General features: G+C 36.6%; 1 protein-coding gene across 2 annotated transcripts; it reads left to right on the top strand.

The window, feature by feature from the left end:
• The first annotated feature begins 14,619 nt into the window (after positions 1 to 14,619).
• On the top strand, positions 14,620 to 20,441 carry LOC149263337 (uncharacterized). 2 transcript variants are annotated; one of them, XM_089426146.1, is made up of 9 exons: positions 14,620 to 15,018; positions 16,192 to 16,301; positions 16,900 to 17,887; positions 17,973 to 18,062; positions 18,172 to 18,324; positions 18,435 to 18,500; positions 18,624 to 18,689; positions 19,317 to 19,385; positions 19,512 to 20,441. In XM_089426146.1, exons 3-9 carry the CDS (start codon positions 17,096 to 17,098, stop codon positions 20,022 to 20,024), a joined length of 1,749 nt encoding a protein of 582 aa, XP_089282272.1. In that variant the 5' UTR covers positions 14,620 to 15,018; positions 16,192 to 16,301; positions 16,900 to 17,095; the 3' UTR covers positions 20,025 to 20,441. The 2 variants fall into 2 exon arrangements, with proteins under 2 accessions (XP_089282272.1, XP_089282270.1); XM_089426144.1 differs by lacking the exon at positions 16,192 to 16,301.
• The last annotated feature ends 1,642 nt before the right edge of the window (positions 20,442 to 22,083 follow it).

The following is a 22,083-nucleotide window of genomic DNA, read 5'->3' as shown; positions in this document are numbered from 1 at the left end:
GAGAAGAAACTGAAATCTGCACAGATGCAGAAGGGGGAGTGCATAGATATGTTCCTCACAAAGCTTCAGGAGACAGGGGACAAGTTGGCATCTATGGGGTCTACACCTTAAGGTTCCAAGATGGTGAGACTGGCCATAAACTCAGTCTCAGAAGAGTGGCAAGTCTTTTTCCAAAGCATCCTGGGTAGGGCATCTTTGCCAAACTAGGATAATATGTGGGCAACTCTCAAGCAAGAAGAGTTGAGGAGAGATCTATTCAAGTGTAAGCTTTACAGAAGAAATAGCAGTGGGTTGAAGCCCAAGGAGGAGGAAGAGAATGCAACCCTTGCATCCAAGGGGAAGAAGGATAAGCGGAGGTAGAAGAATGACATCTCGAAGATCAAATGCTTCAGGTGTGGTGAATTGTGTCACTACACAACACAGTGTCCTCTCAGGAAGAAGGAAAAAGATGAGAAGCACGATCTTAAGGCTGCACCCACAAAGATCGAGGAGGAGGGTTTTTCCATGACAACCGAGATACCTCCAGGAGGGAGGTGGGTTGATTTAGGGTTGTAGTTCAAAAGAGCTACAAATGGGAAAGATCTTTGAGGAGCCCACCTCTTGGATCAATTCCTTACTACGGGAGCCTAGATCAGAAGTACCAGGATGGACTAGTGTTAGTTGTTGAAGAGGAGTGTTGGAGTGACAGATGCAGTGGCTAGAGTGCCAAGTCTGAGCAATGTAATGTAGAGTTGCAACAGTGCATGGATGCACAATGCAGTAGCAACAACAACACAGTGGCTTCAGAGGGATAGCGTGGGACTAGCAGTAGTCAGATCTTCAGTATCGAGATGCATCATACTGAACACCAGTTCAGTAATTTTGGATGCTTTTCCATTGTTGATGCAGCAACAGCAAGAATTTGTAGTGCAAGGGCAGTTGGTAGTGGCAGTGCCAACAGTAGCACGGAGGCAGAAATTAAGAGGGAGTTGTAGTATGAATGCAGTGTTGAAAATGGTAGCATCAGCAACAGTATAGCTGCAGCAATAACATAGTAGTTTGGGGACTACTTGTCAGACATTAGCAATGCAGAGAATGATGTTATGAAGTCAGGGTGATGCTACAATGGGAGGCATTGCTAGAGCACATTCCTCGCCATGAGGGAGTGTTTATTTATGGTAGCATCGGATGTGCTCTAAGTCTCAAATTTTGTAGGGAGGCTTGGGCACATGTATTCAAAATAACCCAGAAAGAATTTTGGGAAATTCCACCCAGAGATAGTTTTATTAAAATAATTAATTATTTTTAATGGGACCCTAAGTCTAAAATTAGGAAATTAAAATAATTAATGGGTATTAATCTAACTGTTGGTGTAACTTCTAGAAGAAGACGAGGATCAAGCATAAATGATCTTAACCATTGATTAGCTTCTAATTTGGGTCATTGAATTTCAATGAGTATTATTTAAGGAGGCTTGAGGTTCATTTGGAAAATACACAGAGAGTTGATCAGTTAGATTGAATTGTTGAAGCTAGAGGCAACACAGTGATTTTGTACTGATCACGCAGAGAGGGGTAGAGAGAGTTTTCACTGGAGGATCTTCTCCAGAGCCAGGAATAATCAGCAGAGAGGCAGAGAGACACACAGAGGAGGCAGCATAGTGCCCAGAGAGGGTGACACAGAGCCAAGAAGGGATCATGCAAGGCCCACCCAGAGCAACGCAAAAGCCTTCCATGCAGAGATCTGAAATTTGCTAAGGAGGTTGACGTTTTGAACTGGGAGGGCTGGAGTTGGCTCCTGAGAGAAAATTGATCCAAAAAGTAAGTGACACAGTGTCTTAGAGGTTGTGACGCAGGCCCACGCAGTTACTGCATAGGGGCAACGCAAAAGTAGTCGGGGACTCGTTGGTTCATCTGCCAGATCAGTCGGGACTTGCAGAGTAGAGTGAGGTAATATCACTAATTTCTTCTGCTGAGTGATATTCTCTATACTATATTGCCATCAAGGCATCCAAATATTGTATTCAGAAATAACTTCTGCTTAATAATAAAAAGCCTGAGATCCACCGCACCGATTTTCCCTCATTGGGTTTTTCTAGGGATGTTTGTCCAAAAACAAGTTTGTCATTTGTGTTGTATCTTTCTCTTGTTAAGTTTCTTGTTTTGGCATATTATTTCAAATGGTTTAGCCTGCAGTATATGTATTTCAATGTTTTCTGTAAGAAACTGTAAATAACTTGTTTATGTAAATCTAGCAAGTAGGAGAAATATCATCAATTGCTGCAGTAGGGATTCCGATTTAGGAATTTTCACATAACCTTTAGATTCCCTTGGTTGTTTATGTCTTGGTTTGTCCCATGAGATCCCACATTCATGCTTAGAATATGGCACAAGATTGATTGGACAAAAGTAAGATTTGGTTTAGCCCAATCGATGGTCAAGTGGTATGTGGAAATCACTGACTTGGTTGGATTTTGCATAAGTTAATAAGAGTTATTTTCCCATTGTAATATATGAGCACTTGTACTTGTTATTATGTGGATTCTATGGTTGTTTTTTCATGGTTATTATGCTGGTTATATGCTGGTCATAAGAATGGTTCTATGATGTGCTCTGGCTATGGATCTTGTTCATTATTCGATAAGTATTTGAATGGTTGTTGAATGTATGGGTTAACAAGTGTGGTTACAACTATTTGAGAGGGCATTAGATCTTCTCAGTGATTTTCAGATGAAGTTCAGAGATTTATCATTAGATATGCATTCATGACCTATAACTTACCTATTTACCATATGTTTGACGAAATGTCTATCATGTTCTAGGCAGTCTATTTTAATTTCTTGCTTCAATTTTGAAGGTCTATCATTTTTTTCATGTAAAATGTGATTTCAGAAAGTTAAGAGAAGTTTCTGGGCAGTGGTCTAGAGGCTAGCCTGGAAAAGTGGCTCAGATCTCAGAACCATTAGCGGAGAACAATGGAAATTAGATCATAACCACATGGAAGCAGGCCTATATGTGTGGTTGGAGACCTATAATCGCACTCTTGCCTTGATGTGCATGCGGTTGGGGTTTTAGGTTAGTGAAAAAGTGGTCCAAATTAGGGATTGACCACCTGGGGTTATTTGTAGCCTTCTGAGTGGTCAGTGGTCTCTGAGGGGTGTCAGTAAAGTTGTCAATTTATTGTCCCCATTTCTATAACTAGAACTTGGAGGATAGGTCATGTCATAGTAGCACTCCACTTCACATTTACCTACAGGGCTTGTAAAAGAGGGTAAATGTGGGGAGGGGTGGTTACAATAGTCTCATGATATATGCATACATAAGTGGATTAAATTTCACCCCTGTATCCTTTAATTAAAGGAAACTATTGGGTTAAAACATTCAAGTCAAAAAAATTGTTTCAAAATGGTGTTTGTCATGAGTTCTCTAGTTATAATTCAACTAAGGTTTGAGTGAAAATGAATCACGCCAAATTACCAACTGCTATTGTGGTTGGAAATCAAGCTACCTTCCATCTGAATATTTTGAGGGCAGGGGCGGGAGGCAGTGGGGTCCCATAACGTTTTCCTTAGAAAAAGGACTATTGTTTTATATGATTTTGGAGAGGTGCCTTCCCCCACTCTCATGTTGGTTTTCATATTTTTCTTAAGGATTCTTTAGACACTTCTAAAGTAAATCAATTTTGATATTTTTTGTCAGGAAAATTTTAGGTACAGAAATTTATCTTAAAGTTTAGAAGCCTTGGTGAATATTTTGAGTCGTTAATATGAAAACTCTAAAATCCTTGGCAGTATTTTTGTAAAAATATTCAAATTTCTAATGATTTTATATAGTATCTATTAAATTTTAGTGAATTTTAAAGTAAAATATTTGTATGTTGTAAAATTTGGGTGAATCATTTAAAAAAATGGAAATCACAAATATTTTCTTTTCTTTTTTGAGAAAGAATGGAAAATCAGCCCACTTGCAAATAGTATCCCCTAAAATTTCCCCTACATTTTTGTATGGTGTCTCATCCTTGAATTACAATCGCTTGACAACCCGTGTAAACTTGTTGATCCACTAATTTAAAATGAATCACTATATAATTTATAATTTATTTTTTATATGTAAATTACCATGGATATTCCACTAGAACAATTTGTCACAACAAATATGATAAAATAATTGAAATCTATACTATGACTTGGTTAATTCTCCTTTATATCGTAGATTATTTAATAGTTGTCATTTTGCTTAAATGAATACAATAGTTGAAATGTGAGATATAGAGAATAGAGAGAAATACGTAAATGCACCATCCATGATAGGCACACGTTTTACCATAGGAAACCATTATAGGAAACAAAACACATCTAGAAGATGACATTGCTTTGCTCTCTTTTCTCTAATATGGAAATATGCAAGTACAAAGGAAGAGGTACTCTCTATGGAGTTACCTGAAACCTATGGCTAGTAAGGATGCTACGAAACAATAACCCCCTTTATTCTAATCTCTATTTTACCACTCCTAGTTGCTTTGCTCAATCATGGAACACAATGAAATAGCAAAGGATGGAACCCCTACTCATATTAGCCATTCAATATTTAACATAGCTTGACAACAAGCTAAGGGTAACGTTTGATTCCTTCAACCCTTAATTGCAATTATAGTTTTGGATCTTCTAGAGTCTTATTGAAAGTATAGACATGGCTAGCCCCATTTACATAACTAATGGGGGCTGACATAGTATCCTCTAGTACCATGGTGGTCAACATGGTGGATTAACTTGTGGGAGACATAACTTTTGCATACGACTTTTTATCGATGCAATTATTGTATCATTGGAAGTCATTTGAGTGTAGATTGTATCTTATAATCCAATATTAAACGAAGAAATATTTAACCCCAAAAAATGTCATTTTATGCTTCAAAATGGCATTGGAATGTTTCATACCCTAATTCTCCAAAACAAGACTCACCATTAAAATGATCTTGTAAGTTGATTCCTCCAATTTTTTTCACTATAAAAACATCAATATAGATGGAAAATAATATAGTGATCCAATTTGGATCAATTATGGTACTTTCAGAGTAGAAAAATTAGAGCTATTAAAACTTGTAGGGTTGATTTTACGGGGTTAAGTTCCATTTTGGTGATCTAGCATCCTAAAACTTTTGGATTTAATTTGGGGCATAAAATAGACATTTTGGGGGTCAAATTTTTTCTGATATAACTGATAGCCTCTCAACATTATTTTACATATTGATAGATTTCTAAAAGTGCAAAGATCACCTTAGTTAGAGCTCACTTGAGGAAGTTATTCCTCCCACAAATTGACCTATGCTTTTGATCTCCATGGTATCGAGTTGATTCCACATCAATCCCTATTACTACCACATTTGGAGCTACTGACATGTGGAATTTCAGGAAGTGTGTAGAGGAGTTGAGACATGCAATAACCCTAAGTATAACCCTAGATGGATATTAGGTCATTATTAAATAATAGGTAACTAGGAATTGAAGGGTTCCATTCTTATTTTATTTTTTCATCATTCCATATTTGCGTAGAGCAAGGAAGTGGGATATTAGAGTATAATAGAGGAAGTAGAAGATCCTACAATAGCCATACATGCTACATTGTCAATTGTATCTTCATATCAACTTCACCTTTCTTTGTATTTTCATTTTATTTAAGAAGAAAAAATAAGTCATTGTCTCACCTTCTAACTAGGTTTCCCATATTGGAATTCTTAGAGGTACATTTTGTGTTCACTATATAATGTTGTCAAATTTATTTTGGCTTATTTTATCTTTGTGACATCTTATTTCAATATTTTGTTTGCTAAGCTAATAATTTGAAATTTTAATATTATATAAAACATTGTATAATTAAGATTTTGCATAAACTTGTAAGATTTTTTGTGACAAACAAGATCTAATGGAATATCCATAGTAGTTTACCAATCAAACACAACGATTCGTAGACACCTTCTACAAAATCCTAGTCACTTGCAAAATCCATCTTGTGAAGAAATCATGCATATCCATAGTAGTTTACCAATCAAATACAATGATTTGTAGACACCACCTACAAAATCCTAGTCACTTGCAAAATCCATCTTGTGAAGAAATCATGCATACGCAACTTTAACTTCACAATGTTGTGCATTTTTAAATGTATATTTTTATATAAACAACACAATCTCATTTTTCTATTAAATTTAATTTGAGATTGAGCTAAAATATCTACATTTTGTTACATCTTTGAGGTCAGTTTCTTCAAACTTTCTTCTTTAAAACCGTGATATAATTCCTTATTTTTCCATAACTATATTTATATGAACATCATCAATTTTGATAAATCATATTAATTTTCAACATTTTAATTAGAAATAAAGTGATGGGAAACCAATTGCATTTGAATGTAATTATACATTTTCATTTTGTGAGTGCATTAACATATATGAGAATGATGACTAATATAATCCACTAAAATCAAATTTGATCTATCATATGATAATTATACATATAGCTACATGCAAATGCTTATGACATGTTCAAATTCTCCTAAAAATTTTGAGATTATTGTTAGTAATGTGCATTGCTCTCTCTCTCTCTCTCTCTCTCTCTCTCTCTCTCTCTCTCTCTCTATATATATATATATATATATATGTGTGTGTGTGTGTGTGTGAGGTATTTGTTTTGAATAATTTCATCGATATCAAAATTGACGGTTGCCTATAGGAAATATCTTAATTGACAATCACCATGTTATGAAGTATTATATAAAACAATGAGATTCAAGGTTCAAATCCTACTTAGATCAAACCAACCAATTTTTTTTAAAATTAATATCTAAAATTAAATATAACTTTATACTTAAGCTATATTTTTGAAAAATATTAATATGAATATATAATTCTCTTTAATTAAAAATAAATAAATTTAATATCACTACCTAAATATTATATTACCTCTATATATCTAGTTATTCAATTTCGTATTATCTTTATACTCAAATAATAAAATATTAAGAATATACTTTAAAAAAAAATTATATTTTATAGTAAACTATATTTTCTCCCTATTAGTCCCCGCCCCTTCGGGGTTGGCAGGGACTATTGTAATCGGTTCTCCGTTTTTTATTAGTGATTGCACAAAAACCAAAGGCGAACAAATCAATTTAAGTCTATGTTTTCCATTTATATTCTATAAACTATCTTTTCGTCATCCAATAAGTTTCGTTCAATCGTCATTTCAACCAATTAACAGTTTAGAGGTCTTATTTGGCCTCATATCGAGGCAATATGTACTTATACTTAAGATAAATATGGATTGATACAAAAACTTCCAACGTCAATTAAGTAATGCTAACATTAGTTCGTGGCATTTTATGTTATATTGTTATGTTTACATATTGACATACACCAAAGATTTTCTCTTGCTCTGCCAGGGGGCTTTGTCACTGCCACCTATATAGTCATGCAAATGTCGGCCAACGATGTGTCGTGAGCTCAGCAACTGAATTATGAGGTGTGGGATGTGTTCTCATGGGCTTACTCTAATTATCCCTAGAAGAATAGGCTCTCACAAATGCCAAGGGCAATGGAACACCGGAAATGGAACCAAGTGAAGTGCCTTGCAGTGTTGGCGCCTTGCAGTGTTGGTGTGCTCTGTTTCTTCAACTTGCTCACCTGTATGCCTCTATGTCCCCATTTTTTCCCGAGCTGTCTAGCAGGATCTTCTCAGTGGCTCCGAGGAAATAATTAGAAGCTCAGAGTAAATCACACTTTAGAGGGGAGCTAACTTTGATTTCCAACCCCAGGTGCCCGTTTCTGAGATATCTGAACTCTCCAATGGGGCGCCTCTCAGTTGGGTCCTTCAGCTACTCATGTATCAGACTCTGTTGTCAGAGAGCAAGCGCTTAGGTATCAGGCTTTGTTGCTGGAAATTCTTGAACTACAACATTATTGTGGTAGCAATGGATTTTCCAAAAGGTTTCGCAAAGAAGATTGGTCATTGTTCTGCCTCTACAAGAATTATGACAGTGTGTGTCTCAGAACGTTGATTATGTACAAAAGTTCTGTTTTTTAAAGTTTGCAAATTTTATTTTAATGGTTAATATTTAGGAAAAGCCTTGCCATCAAGTCCCTGAATGGTCCCTAACGGAAACAAGTATTTAGTGTGCGCTCCTCATTAGTTTCTTCGAAACTTCATGGATTCCAAATCCAATTCTCTACACTCCATGAGCATGCCTCCTGTCATTTTACAGTTTCATAGTTCACAGTTTCAAGGGAAGCCGCTAACAATGGAGCCATTGAAGATTCATCAAACCAAGAGTTAAAGAGTATTGAAATTCCCAACGAGATGGGAAAAAATCTTGCAATGTCACCAGGTTTATAGAGAGTCATTCTAAATTAAATTTGTTGAGAACTGGGATGCTATTACTTTTACGTTGCTTTTGGTATTCATTTTTATTTTTATACATCTCTGTGTTGGAGATGTCTTAGGAACATTTCTCTCCTTACTGAACCCAGTGTCATAGGACAACATATTGCCACAAAATAAATCGAATGAAAGAGTGTAGCACGTCATTTCCTTCCCAGCTGAAGCGCAGGCTAAGCGACATATCGATGGTGGCGATGGGAGATGTATGCGACTCACGATAACATTTATCTTTATTATTAAATTGTTTTCCAGAATCCTAGGCTATGTGGGATGAGAGGCATATGTACATGCAATTAGTATTCTATCTTATATATAAGACGGATATCTATACACACATCCATCCAGATCCCATGCCCCATACTTACATTCTAGCATATGGGTCTTCATACTTACGTTTCTGTAAAATAATTTCATTTCCGACGATTAGAGTTTATGGGATTCAATATCATCCCTAATCTATGGGGATGACTTCCCAAAAAATATATATAAAAAAAAACAAATGTTTTCCTCCCCAGATTTCTTAAGAAAGGCTGAAAATACATGTCTAGTTCACAAAATTTTACAAAATTTCAAGGAATAACTAAATCTTCCTTTACAACAAGCCATGAACTCCTATTGAGCTATCTCATATGTGTTCTCATAACAATTGTCCCAAACTGATTAAATTTCATGTAGCTTATTGTATTTATTTTTATTCTGTTTCAAGTCTCAACATAGCTCAGGTTGGACTTTTAGGAATGCGATAGCCATAATTTTTCTAAGGTATCATCTAGCCAACAATCAATGCAATGTCGTTTTCCAGGTTGTAAGTTGAATAAATCTAGTAATGCTCAACCCCATGGTTGAGGTTCTATGTTGATTGTGTTAAGGTTTGTCTAGCTTCTTTGTTTTGTGGTTTGGGTTTTTCATTTGGTTCACTTTCCTCTATCAATTTTGCATCCATTTTTTAAACATCAAAATTCAATATCCATCAGCATTCAATATGGTGGAAGATCCACTTGCAGAAGTGCAATGACTAGATGTTTGGCGCAACCTTTTGCTTCTTGTAGCTCTTCTACCATACCAAGCAAGGGGTGATGAGAAGAAATGGTTATAAATAAGCAGAATTCTAACATGTTTGATCATGGAAATCACAAATCAAAACACAAGTATTCTTCATAATAAATTTGGATATGGTGCATCATATAGAATATTTCCGCCTATCAGTTATCTCTATGAAACAGAGAGGGGATCAACTAATTATTATACAAAATATTCATGCATGCTTTTAGAAGGGTGTGTAAACAAGATTCTTACAATGTGTTATATTAATTAGAATAATGAGGAGAAATAACGAACAATAATCACTTACCTGTAATGACATAAATGATGTATAATATATCATCGAAAGGTTGGCCCTTGTTATTCAATGAATTCTGGAAACCTCATTTTTTAACCAATCCTCTTAGATTTTCTGCTAAGCTTCTCATCGCTCAAATCCTAACAAGTGAAATGAATCGCAGAAATCCCGCGACTATTAACAATCTAAGCCTAATTCCTTATGAAAATCTAAGAGGGCACAAGCCCAAATGTATCCAATTCTAGCAAATTAAGCAAATGCAACTGAATAAACTTACACCGATACTTGCGTCATGGAAAATCAAAATCAACTCATTCCTCTTGTGAGAACCTGCAACTATACCAACACCTATTCTCTAGACAACATCCCAATTTCAAATATTTTAGGAAGTCGCATCGTCCAATTGTTCGGGTCGGTTGGTTGCAGCAAAAACTATAAACCTAGCGACATAATCTGTTGTAAATCCATCCCACATAGTCATGAACACTGTCTTGATATTTCTATCAATATCTTGCTCATAAAAATGTTTTTGCTCTAGAAATCCACCAAACTCATCAAGAAACAACGAACCTATGAAGCAGGAATAGAAGACAACGAAAATTTTGTGCGAGACCACATGGTAGTCATTACATTATTTGGCTCCACCTGAGATTGAAGTGTGTTGAACATGCATTGTTTGTCCCATTCGAAGAGTCTTTTACAACCACGTTACCCGGAAAGCTAAATTTGACATATCAAGGATCTCGAATATTATTTTATATTTAAAGTCAATGAAACAAGCTCGGGGTTTAAAGCCAAATCTGTTGATGAACCCATGCAGAGGAGCTAGTATCGTTGGAATAAAAAGTTCAACCAATATTCTTCCCAATGTCTAAAACAATTCATAATATTATAATGAAAATTTATTATGTATGTGTTAAGATCCTATATCTATGTCTTATATATAATATTCTTGTGACTGTGTCCAACAAATATTCTTATCTTGGACATGTCAAATTTTGTGTTAGGCTCCTGTGTCATGATATGTAATATTCTTGTGACTGCGTTCAACAAATTTGCTTATCTCAGACATGTCAAATTCTGTTATAGGTTTTTAGATTTGAGTCTTGACATTCGAAATAATTTGTGCATTGATATTTAATATTGTTGTTATTGTGTAAAGCAATTTTCGGTGTAGCAACACTTCAAACTTCTTATTTTTCATGGTGGTTTAGTGATTCAGAATCGAAATTGGGTTATGTCGTCCTGCGCACTATAGATATCATTACACTTCTTGCCATACATATTAATGTAGGAGATTGTTCTTATTGTATAAATTAACTTCACAATAGAAAAAGTTGATTCTCAATAACGATTTTGACTGGATCTCTATCACCATAGATATTGGCACTTATAGCTTCTAGGCATGTAGCATTTTCAGAACATTAGCAATTCTAGTCTAAACAATTCATAATATTATAATGTAAATTTACCACCTAAAATCAAATGATTATGTAAAAAAATCGAATAACTAACGTCTAAAAAACACACAACATGAAAACTTGTTTTCAATTTTATACATTGAGGGCACTAGAGTCAAAAAGTCAAATTTCCCCTAGACCTAGCTTTTTGTAGACTATGTTTAATTTTACACCAGGCAGTGAAGTCAAAAAGTCAAATCAAATTTTATGGGCAAGGACTTGCTGCTTCGCAACTTTCCTTATTACTATTTATAATTTATAAGCTAACTTACTAAGATTTGAGTCGTTAATAAAATAAACACAATGGAACGGAGTTGTCTTTAAAGAGACTTTTTGGAAGCTTTTCCAGTGGGTTTTTCCGGTCAAAATCTGGCAGCAATTTATTGGAATCGCAAGTTTGATAGCTAGTTTCTGCACAATCAAAGCGTCCCAGGGGTTTTTCAGGGTGCTGAATCCAAATATGCAGTTAAAAAACCATTTTTAATAATGCAAATCAAGATTTAACCTCAATTTTTTCCGCCGGATTCCGTCACCGGAATCTCCAAAAAGTCGCATTAAAGACAACTACCAATGGAACAACATACACTCTTTTTTAACATCTGTCCCTTTTATCTCTCCCTTTTACCTAGCTTATATCTCTATTTACTCCCTAAATTTTTCACATTAAAACCGAAAAATATGTAATAAGGAGCATTGGAAAGATGTGTACTCCAAACATGTAGAATTTTAAAAAGGGAAATATGGGAAATATAAGATCAATAGCTCTTTTAAATATCTATTAAAGAGAAATGAGTTGAAATATTAAAATATACTTTAAAAAGAAATGAGTAGAGAATACGTATGATATTTAACTTATTTTAATATTTACTTAAATCAACTTTATCATTCATATAATGCATAACTTTTACTAAGATAAGAAAATCAATTGGATTAAGTCAAAGACCTTTCGGTATACATCCATATGAAGATTCTACACTTATTCAACAATGGCATTTCATCCCGATTACCAAACCACTGTTCAACACTCAATATTTTCATAAAAACAAATTTTCCATAACAATCCAAATAGAAAAAAACAATGCAAAGTTATGGACGGTCAATAAATGCAAGTCATATAAAATAACCAAATAGTGTTTTCAGATAAAGATAAAAAAATAGTACAAATACCGCCTCACATTGTACTTCGCTAAACCCAAAACGACATGTCAATCATCGTAATGTGTTATGCCTAAAGACAGTAAATTATATATAATGAAATTAACCCCCAGATAGAAAGGACAATTACATTAAAACAGAACCGGGTAAAAGTATTAGAATTATTAGATGTGAAAGTATATATTCTCCTAAAACAAAACAATAAATGCCGACATTATTATAATTATGAGATGTGAAAGTAATATTCTCTCGGAACAAAACAATAAATATTTCCTTTTTTTTAAATAAATAAGTTTTCTTTCTTATTACTTATTTTAGTGATATAATTGATTATTTTGAAATGCCAAAATGTAATATTTCCTGTGACATATCTCCCATCTCCGAAAAGCAACTGAGCAGGGAGTAATAAGTGGCATAAAATGTTAAAGCCAACTAGTGTTTACATATAAAGATAAACAATAGTACAGATACAAGCATCTCATTGTACTTCGCTAAACCCAAAATCACATGTCAATCCTCGTTATGTCTTAGAAAATAAATTATGTGTATAGTGAAATTAACGTCTGGTCTAGATAGAAAAGACAAGTGCTTTGAAACAAAACCTTTGACATTATTAGAATAATTGATTAGATGTGAAAGTATATATATATATATTCCCAAACAATAAATTCACTCATTTTCGTGTTCACAATTTTTTAAATAAATGAATATTTGTCATCCTAACGATATTACTTGAACGGGGTTTTGTCTACCGCGTCCATAGAAGTGATAGGAGTTAGAGACCTAATTTTGGAGTCGTGCTCATGTTTTTTCTCATTTTTCTCGAGGGGTTTATATTAATATTGACCTAATGGCGAGAGCAGTTCGTAAGGTTTCAATACTGACAATAAGAGTTAAGAAAATATTTTGTTATTAGATGATAGAGGAATCAAAGGGGTGGATTAAAGAAACGGAATTGAAAAATGGGGAAAGGAATCTTTTATGGTAAAGAAGTATTATTTTGTTCTGGGCGATGAGTTGTACAGATATTAAAAAGAAGTGAGAAGAATTTAGGAAGATGACTAGGAGTGGGAAGGGGAAAGGGACTTGGAGGCAATAATATGTGAAATAAGTGTAGTTGACATGGATCCATTATTTGATTGACACAGAGGTTGGGTTAAGGGAAGGGAAGGGAAGGGGAGGGGATAGAATCAGATAGATGTCGGGCAGCAGTGATGAGAATGGACTTGGGCCGCGTTGTGAAATGAGTTGTTCGTTGCCAAAGATGTGCGTCCAACTTATCCTTTCTATGAATGATGTTGAATTTGTCTGGTAGCGAGTGTCGCTTTCGGGAGCATAGAAAATGTGTGGGTAAGGGGGTGGGTGTTTGTCTTGTGCGATATTAAATATTGTAGGAGGGAGATTTTTCGTATCAACGCGTGTGGTGAGATGTTTGTGTGTTGGCGCATGCGTAGTGTAGGGAGCGACAGATCAAATGATGTAAACCAACGGGAATTCACATCATGGGTGTGGTTGGATTAAGAGAGTTTGTTGTATTTTAAAAATGCCCAAGAGCCCAAAACCAAAGGTATAACTACATAGAAACGCCAAAGGAATGAAAGCATACGCCCAGTCCCCCTTGGCCCCCTCCAAACCTTTCCCTCGTCTTGTCCACTTCACATGCCTTTAAAACTGAAAAGGAGGGTCACGAATTACAATTATAATAATAATAATAATAGTCCTCCCAGCCCTTCATAAAATAAAAATATAACTAACTGTTTATTCCTTTGCCTTTGGCTCGAGACAAGACGGCACGAAAAAGAGAGGCGGGTCCCGCGGGCGGCAGGGACAGCCAGTCTCCCGCGCTTGTCGAAGGCGGGGTAGTGGGGCCTACGCTTTTTTCACTTGCCTTTTTTGCCCGACGTACCTTTCGGGCCCCGCCATCCAGAGTTCCGGTCCCACCAGAGAGGGAGTGGGTTCTTTTCGTAGTAGGTAGACGCTCCTTCCTGCGGGTCCCACAGCCGGAGCTTTTTTTTTGTTCAAATGAAATTATACCGTCTCTACATGTTTTTCTACCATACTATACATAGATGCATGCGCGTCACTTGGCAGAGAGCGCTTTGCCGTCATCTGACGGAGGCCGGCCGGCTGGCTGGCTGCCAAGTTATATTTAAATTCACCAGGTGGGCTTAATTTAAGAACCAGCTTCACCTAATCCCGCGGCGGTGGCGGTCACGGCTTTGACTGAGGGGTGCGTTTCTTCCTTGTCTGAGGTGCGGGGTTGTTCGAACCGGGGACATGGATGTGACTCCTGGAGTTAACATTGACCAGGCACTTGACCCGGGGTCGAACCGCGGGTGTGTTAGAAACTTAGAAGTTAGAGGAAACGAGTGATTAAAGGGAACAGAAAGGTGGTATTCCTGACTTGGGTGGGTTATGAGAGTTTTTATCCATACCCACATATTCCCAGATACTTCAAAAATATAATAATTAAAATTTCTACATCCGCAGAACCAATGCATATATATGTTGGGTTGCTCGTCGATCTCGTAAATTTCACTACCAACGGCGCAGGCGCTTCGAACCTGCTGGACATGGCATAAGCAACAGGTCGCAGATCCTCTTTCTCTTTTATGCCTCAAGGAAGTCGAGGAAAGTCGACAACTTATTTGCAGGTAAATTTCTAAGGTTTTCAAGATTTGTTCTTTGGGTTCGAACATGTAAGAACGATCGAGTTTTGGATTATAGGATTTTCTTCAGGCTTTTGTGAACCCTCGATGTTGTTTTATAACTCAATTTCTGCTTTCAGAGCCACAAAATTTTGCTAAATATGGGATTTTCCTTGGTCTTGGCTTCGATTTCTTCTGTAATTTTTTGTTTTCTCTGGATTTCTAGGACCGTTATGATAATTTCTAAATTAAAGTTTTGAAATTCAAGATTGCAGTAGCACGCAGTCTGGATTGCTGTAAAAAGACCCAAATTGTAGTATCTGTCTGTGCAGGCAGACATATTACTGTTTGATTTTGCCTTCGTAAGAGTGCTTTAATTTGCAAATCGAGATTTTTTAGAAAGAAAAAAACAACTCAAGATTATTTTGGTGTTTGGAAAGCCGGTTTCATGGTTGTTTTCGGAGTTAGCCGCGTCCTTGAGGCCAACACTATTGCAGCGTTCTGAGAAAATTCGGTGGCGTTTGTGCATACTTTGACTATTTAATTACTTAGTCTCACGTGAATTAGCAGCCTATGCGGCAAAAAAATCGTTAGACGGGCCAGAAAATATAAAAAAGGTACTTTTGAATGACGCAAGGAAGGCCAGCGATGTCTATTATGATTTCTTATAGCATGCCTTGCGCCTGTCAGATCTGATTCTGTGGACTTGTTTTTCCATTCATTTGTCGTTTGGAGCTCGAATCTTGTACGCGCAGAGAAGAATACAACCATGGATTATGCAACCGGATTTTGTTTCTTCTGTCATCTCTCTGCAAGTTATGCACTGTATGTTGTTTAATAACAACGTATTCTGAACTGCAATTTAGTAGAATATTGGCTCTGAAGCTCCCGGGGCCTTCCTTGGCCAAGACTGCATATCATAAACTTTTATAATATTTTTCTGGTTAAAAATATGAGGTCAAAGGAATGATAAGTCTTAAAGTATTTTCCTTTACAGTACAGAGACTTTGTGATATAATCTGATTCGATGCTTTTTCAAGCTTTGTACAGTAAAATAACATGATTCATTATTCTGTTAAACCGTAAGCTCAACTTCGATTCTTTCTTTAATCTGGTTACTTGAATAATCTTCTTTATATTCTGCTTGCAAAATACCGATGTGAAACTTCACCTTTGAAGGTTTCAAAGTTTTAGAAAGGCGACCAAACACCTGCCAGTCAGACCTGCGACGGAGCAATTTGCAGGCAAACAAACCGACGAAGCGTGACTCCTAATTATTCCTCTGCAAGGTTCAGTTATTGCTTTATTTTTCCTTGAAATTATAACTTTGCAAAATTTCTCTTTAAACTACTACTTTTGTTTTGAAATTTTTTGGATCAATCTGCGAGGTCAGGCCTTATAGTTTATTGATACATCTTTTCCAGAAAATGTTGCTCAGACTGTGTATTGCCTGCTGTTAATTTTTTAATCCATATTTATCTGAAAATGCTAGAAGACTTTGTATCGTTAACAGAAAAGACACAACATTGTCAACTACAGAGAACATCCATGCCCTCTCTCATAAACTTAGCACATGCTAACTGTCCTTACTGTTAGGGAATATTATATGCCTGTTTGATAAATTTCTTTGTTCTACTTGTTCATCTCGGATTAAAATTCGAAATTATTGCTACAGAAATCTACACACACACAGGAGCGCTACAGGCTGTGCAGATGATATTATAACATATAACAGCCTTCGACATATTATATTGTTTCCAATATTATTGTCCAGACGTCTTTATTCTCTGGCTAGTAATTGTCGCAAAACGATTTACAACGCGAGCATCTAATGACCTTTATATAACTTCAAAGAAATTTGTTCTCACCGTTAAATTTTGTTTGCAGGTTTTAATGTAAACCTGAAGCATCCGTTCAGCGCCCCTATTATCTCGTATCTGCTCAAGCAGCGTCGGAATTTAAGAGTTTCAAGCTTTTGAAGGAACCTGCCGGTGTTGAATCGAGGGACTGCGAAATTGTACGTCGTGGACTAATTTCCTGAAGACTAGACATCCTGGCTAGCCTCGTCAATTTCCTCGTTGATATGCAGCCATCGACTTCTATGCTAGGTACCGGACCAGTGCAGGGCGTGAGCAGTGTCACTGCTTGTTTAAGCAGCAACCCTCAAGTCAGCCTCCAGGAACAAATGCACAGCCAACAGCAGCAAATAAATAACCAACAACAGCATTTTTCTTCGCAATTCGACCAAACGAACCAGCCTCATCAGAACATGGAGGAATTTCTAGAACAAATGCTCTTCATGCCTCCCTGGTCGGACGTAGCTGCCGTGAAATCCGGGCCCTGGGACTACAATGCCACGAACGCTCCACAAGGCAACAATGCCTCAAATAGTAACAACAGCCCCCAGAACTTGCAAAGCAATACCCAGAAATTATTCACAATGTCATTGCTGCCTCCCGGGATAGGAGGGCAGGGCTTGAACTCTCAGGAAAACGACCCGTATCCGTACGACGATTCCCAGTTCTTAGCTAACAGGCTAAGGCAGCATCAACTGAGCGGTAATTCTTCGATGAATCAGACGCCAAACCAGGCCTCGCAAGGGATTAATGAAACCAATACGTCTCCGGGCCGATCCATGGTTTTGCAGCTAAGCACAGGAAGTGCAAGCGCTTCACAGTTGCTGGCCTCCATGGGCAATTCGCCTCGCGGCACCGCGGTAATGACGCGGTCGCCCAGTACAGGAGGCAGCTGTAATGGCAGCGACGGAGGAATGCTTCCTCTTCCTCTCAGTCTCGGCCAGGCGGGTAAATCAGGCGACATCAACGAGTCCCGCTCGCGGGATGAAATTGAAGCTTCCTTCAAGTCGGCAAATAATGTAAGATCGTAGGTCTTAAGCTTGAAAATTCATGTTTGGTTCTCAATGGAAGTTGAATTAAATGTTTTCTGTAACGATAAATTAGGCCCGAGATTCGAACCTCGGAGGGCTATTTCCGCCGTTCGCTGGATCACCAAGGGGCGTTCGACCGACAGGCCAAAACTTCCATACGCAGGTAACATAAGAATTCTTCGATGAATGGGAGACATATTTTTCCTTTCTTGTTCTATCTCTTTGAATTGTTCATGTCCTTGACGATCTCTGTGTTTACGAGTTTGTTTTAGTCCGGACAAGTGCCAATGCAAGTGTATGGTGGAATGCCCCAACCTCAGCATCAGAATCCATCTCCGACCGGAGTTGGTGCTGCACCACCTGTTCGACCTCGAGTAAGGGCACGCCGTGGACAGGCTACAGATCCCCACAGTATTGCAGAAAGAGTATGTTTCTCTTTCATTTTTTTTTTTCAGAAGATATGATCAAGCTTCAATGAATTTCTGGAAGCTTGTAGGTGTTAGGTTTCATGTGAAATTTGTTGGTTTGGTTGCAGTTGCGTCGGGAGAGGATTGCAGAGAGAATGAAGGCTCTGCAAGAACTGGTTCCTAATTCCAATAAGGTTTTGTACTTTTGTTCGGCTTTCTAGTCATCAATTATGGTTTCTGCACATTTCTTGAAAATTCAGATGCCCAATAACTAACCACTGTAGCATTAATAAAATTCGTTTTTCTTCGTTGTGCAGACGGATAAGGCTTCGATGCTGGATGAGATAATTGATTACGTCAAGTTTCTTCAGCTGCAAGTGAAGGTTGCTTAATGAAACTCTTTACCCCTGCATTATATTAGATTTAATACTTTACCTTAGTTATAAAGAAGGCAGGTTAGTTATCTTGCTTTACCAATTTGGATGAACCACTTGCCATCATTGGGTTAGACCTGAATACAGTAGCCAAATTATAGAGACCCAATTTTTGACATCAAATAGATTAGCTATGATCATGATCAGAACCCCTCCTAAGAGCTCTTGACAGTTGTTCGACACCGTCACTTTCAGTTCTTACAGAATAGGAGAACATACGAATTCAGAATTTCCAATACAGGAAGGTATACTAGAAATTTGTCATGAATGCTTGGTTTGCGATCATGACTACAAGAGGAGCGTGAGAATCCCGGCTTTCCCTTTTTCCGTGGTCTATAATCACTCTTCGTACAGGACATAATATCTGAACTGTACCGAAATTTATTTCCTTGTCTATAATCTCAAAAACAGAAACACTGTTTCTCCTCCATGATTGATATTTACTTTCATGATACTCGTTTCTACTTTATCCACATGGCAAGTTCCACTTTTCAGAATTATTTTACAAGCAAATCACGTTGCTTAACATCAAAGATGCTCATGCAGTCCTGAAAATGCTGAATGTATGGCATGCAGGTTCTAAGCATGAGTCGACTGGGAGGTGCAGGAGCAGTTGCTCCCCTTGTGGCTGATATACCTGCTGAGGTAACAAATTACACGGCTCTTGCCGACCTATTTCACGTCCAAAAAATCAATTGACATAGGTAATCATCATATCACATCTGCTTGTTATTTATGTTTATTGTGCACCATGCATTGTTAACTGTGCAGGGTGCCAACGCCCCACAAGGTACAAGAACCAACAGTAGCCAGAACTCTTCTCCAGACGGTCTAGCATTAACAGAACGCCAAGTAGCAAAGCTAATGGAGGAAGACATGGGATCAGCCATGCAGTATCTTCAAGGCAAAGGTCTGTGTCTGATGCCCATATCTCTGGCCTCGGCCATTAATAACTCCGGTGCGAGACCCCAGGCTCCATCCACCCCTTCTCTTCAAGGGCTATTGCCACCTAATGCCAACGACAGGCAGGTACTGGAACCCTCGAACTCGGCACTCTCTGTCCTCACATCCACCTCCATGACCATACAGTCATCCATCAGCTCGCCTGGGAGCGGAATAACGGAGCAAGGTGATAATGCACACAAGGCAGGGAACGGAACAAGGAATCCAAAGGATTCCAGAGAAGCCAATTCCGTTACGAAATCCAACGGGATAGGAGGCCCAGCTCTTTCCAAGAACGCCGTTAAAGGAGAGGACGAACCTCAAAGGAGGACGGGCCAGTAAACAGCACCACCTTGCTAACGGAAACTGTATCATACTTCTATTAACGCCAGATTGCATGAAATTGTTCAAGCATACGAAATTTACTTTTCACATGCTTCAACAATTTCTGAATAGTCGCAGTCGCTCTATGGGAGAGCATTCATTCAAAATTCCCCAAAACACACTTCAAATTTTCCTTTCCCCTGAAGTTTGGTGTTTATTTTCATTGAATGGGTAAAAGAATCGAGAAGTCTATCAAAATAAGGCACGCGCCCCACTTTGATGATGCCTTATTTACATAGACTTACATAAATATGACATTATGTATGGTTGACCCAAGCGCTTTGTTAATCACTACCTAAGTTATATCTTAAGATGGATAATAATTATTGCTCATGTCAGCTCCACTATGAAATTCTTGTTTATTTATTTCCTCTATTTATGTTTTTTAGCTTTCTTATTCTTTTCTCTTTGCACTAAATGCTCTTCTGGTTTTTTGGTTTTTAAGTTACAGATCCATCTCCATATATTCCGTAACTGGTTTATTATTATTATATAGCAATGGAATAATCGGTATGTAATACTTTAATATATCCTTTTGGCTAGGGATTCGAATACTTTAGTGTTTTTTGGCTAAACAATCAAGTTTATGATATAATAATGAAATAATGCGTATGCAATTCTTTAATATAATCTATTTATTAGATATCTATCTTCATGTTTCAGAGGTTCGAATTCCTCTCACAAAAGGCGGTGACAGTTTTTTGGGTTTTTTTATTAGCAGAGTTGACTTTATATCGAAATTATAGAGAAAGCATGTTACCATCTCTTTATTTTCTTTATATGTTGCCTTTTTCTTTCAAAAGTTCTTCATGATCATATCCACTCTTGTTATTTAATAATACGATGGATGTCAAATCATTAAATTTGAATTTATAAGACTTAATTCTAATGTTACCCCATTACATCATTAAAGGTATCATTCTTCAAAGCTAGGCTCTAAAGCAAACGAAATATTGCTTAAAAATATTATTTTGTTATTATCTGAAATTATGGATGCTTGCAACACTCGAGTAGCATCAATCCAAGAAAAATTAATTTTATAAAATTTAATAAATATGCATTATTGCTTTTATCATATTTATTATAAGCTCTTAGTAATTTTATAAAAATAAATAGAGTCAAAATTCTATAACATGTATAGATTTTTTTCCTCCACATTAATCTTTCAAACCAACTTAACAAGTTCACTCTAAGGTACCATATGTTTCGGAACATATTAAACAAATTTTAAATAAAAATATAAGTTTCACATTATAATACTTGAAAAACCTTAAAATTGAAAGTTGCTCAATATAGAGCAAAAGTGAGAGATATAATAGAAGCAAAAAGTTGAAAACTGAGATATCACTAGTGTTGTTTTCTATATGTTCACATTACCTTGAAGACCGTACTATTTATAAAAATGAGTCCAAAGTTGTACAATATAAAGCAAGCAAGCAGGAGATATCACTATTATTGTTTTCTGCATGTTCACATTACCTTAAATGGTAGGTTTCTTTTCTTGATTGAGATTGATGAGGACACCTTTTATGTAATGGTTGGACGTGATTGCAGCATATAGAATATTTCGAATACATGTAAAACAATGTGCATAAATCAATTATCATGTTTCTTTAAGTTATTTTTTGATATTTCGCATATATCATAAATCGGTTCTTATGTCCGTTAATTTATTTTTTGATGTTTAAAATTTGCTTGCTTGGAAGGAAAAATTCTTTGTAAATTGCATCTTTACTTTTTCATTACATTTTACCGACACTGTTTTAGGAATTGTATCCGAAGAAAAAGTGACTCGAGCTGTTCAATTTAATTTTCGTATAATTTAAGAATCTCATAATTTTATTTATTTTTATTATTATTTAGAAATTAGTATTTTGTGTTTTATTTTTTCCGGAAAAATAATTAAATTCAAAATGAATAGCTTAACATTTTCATATAAATGGAAATGTTTGTTGAAATAGCTGATTACTAACGTGAAAGCTGTTAAATGTGTACCACCATGAAAGCTGTTAAATGT

Source organism: Pinus tabuliformis, chromosome 6, assembly GCF_031772625.1.
Source record: "Pinus tabuliformis cultivar Carrire ecotype Pingquan chromosome 6, CPIR1, whole genome shotgun sequence".
NCBI lineage: Eukaryota > Viridiplantae > Streptophyta > Pinopsida > Pinales > Pinaceae > Pinus > Pinus tabuliformis.
The sequence above is the reverse complement of the archived record's forward strand: the minus strand, read 5'-3'. Positions and strand labels throughout refer to the sequence as shown.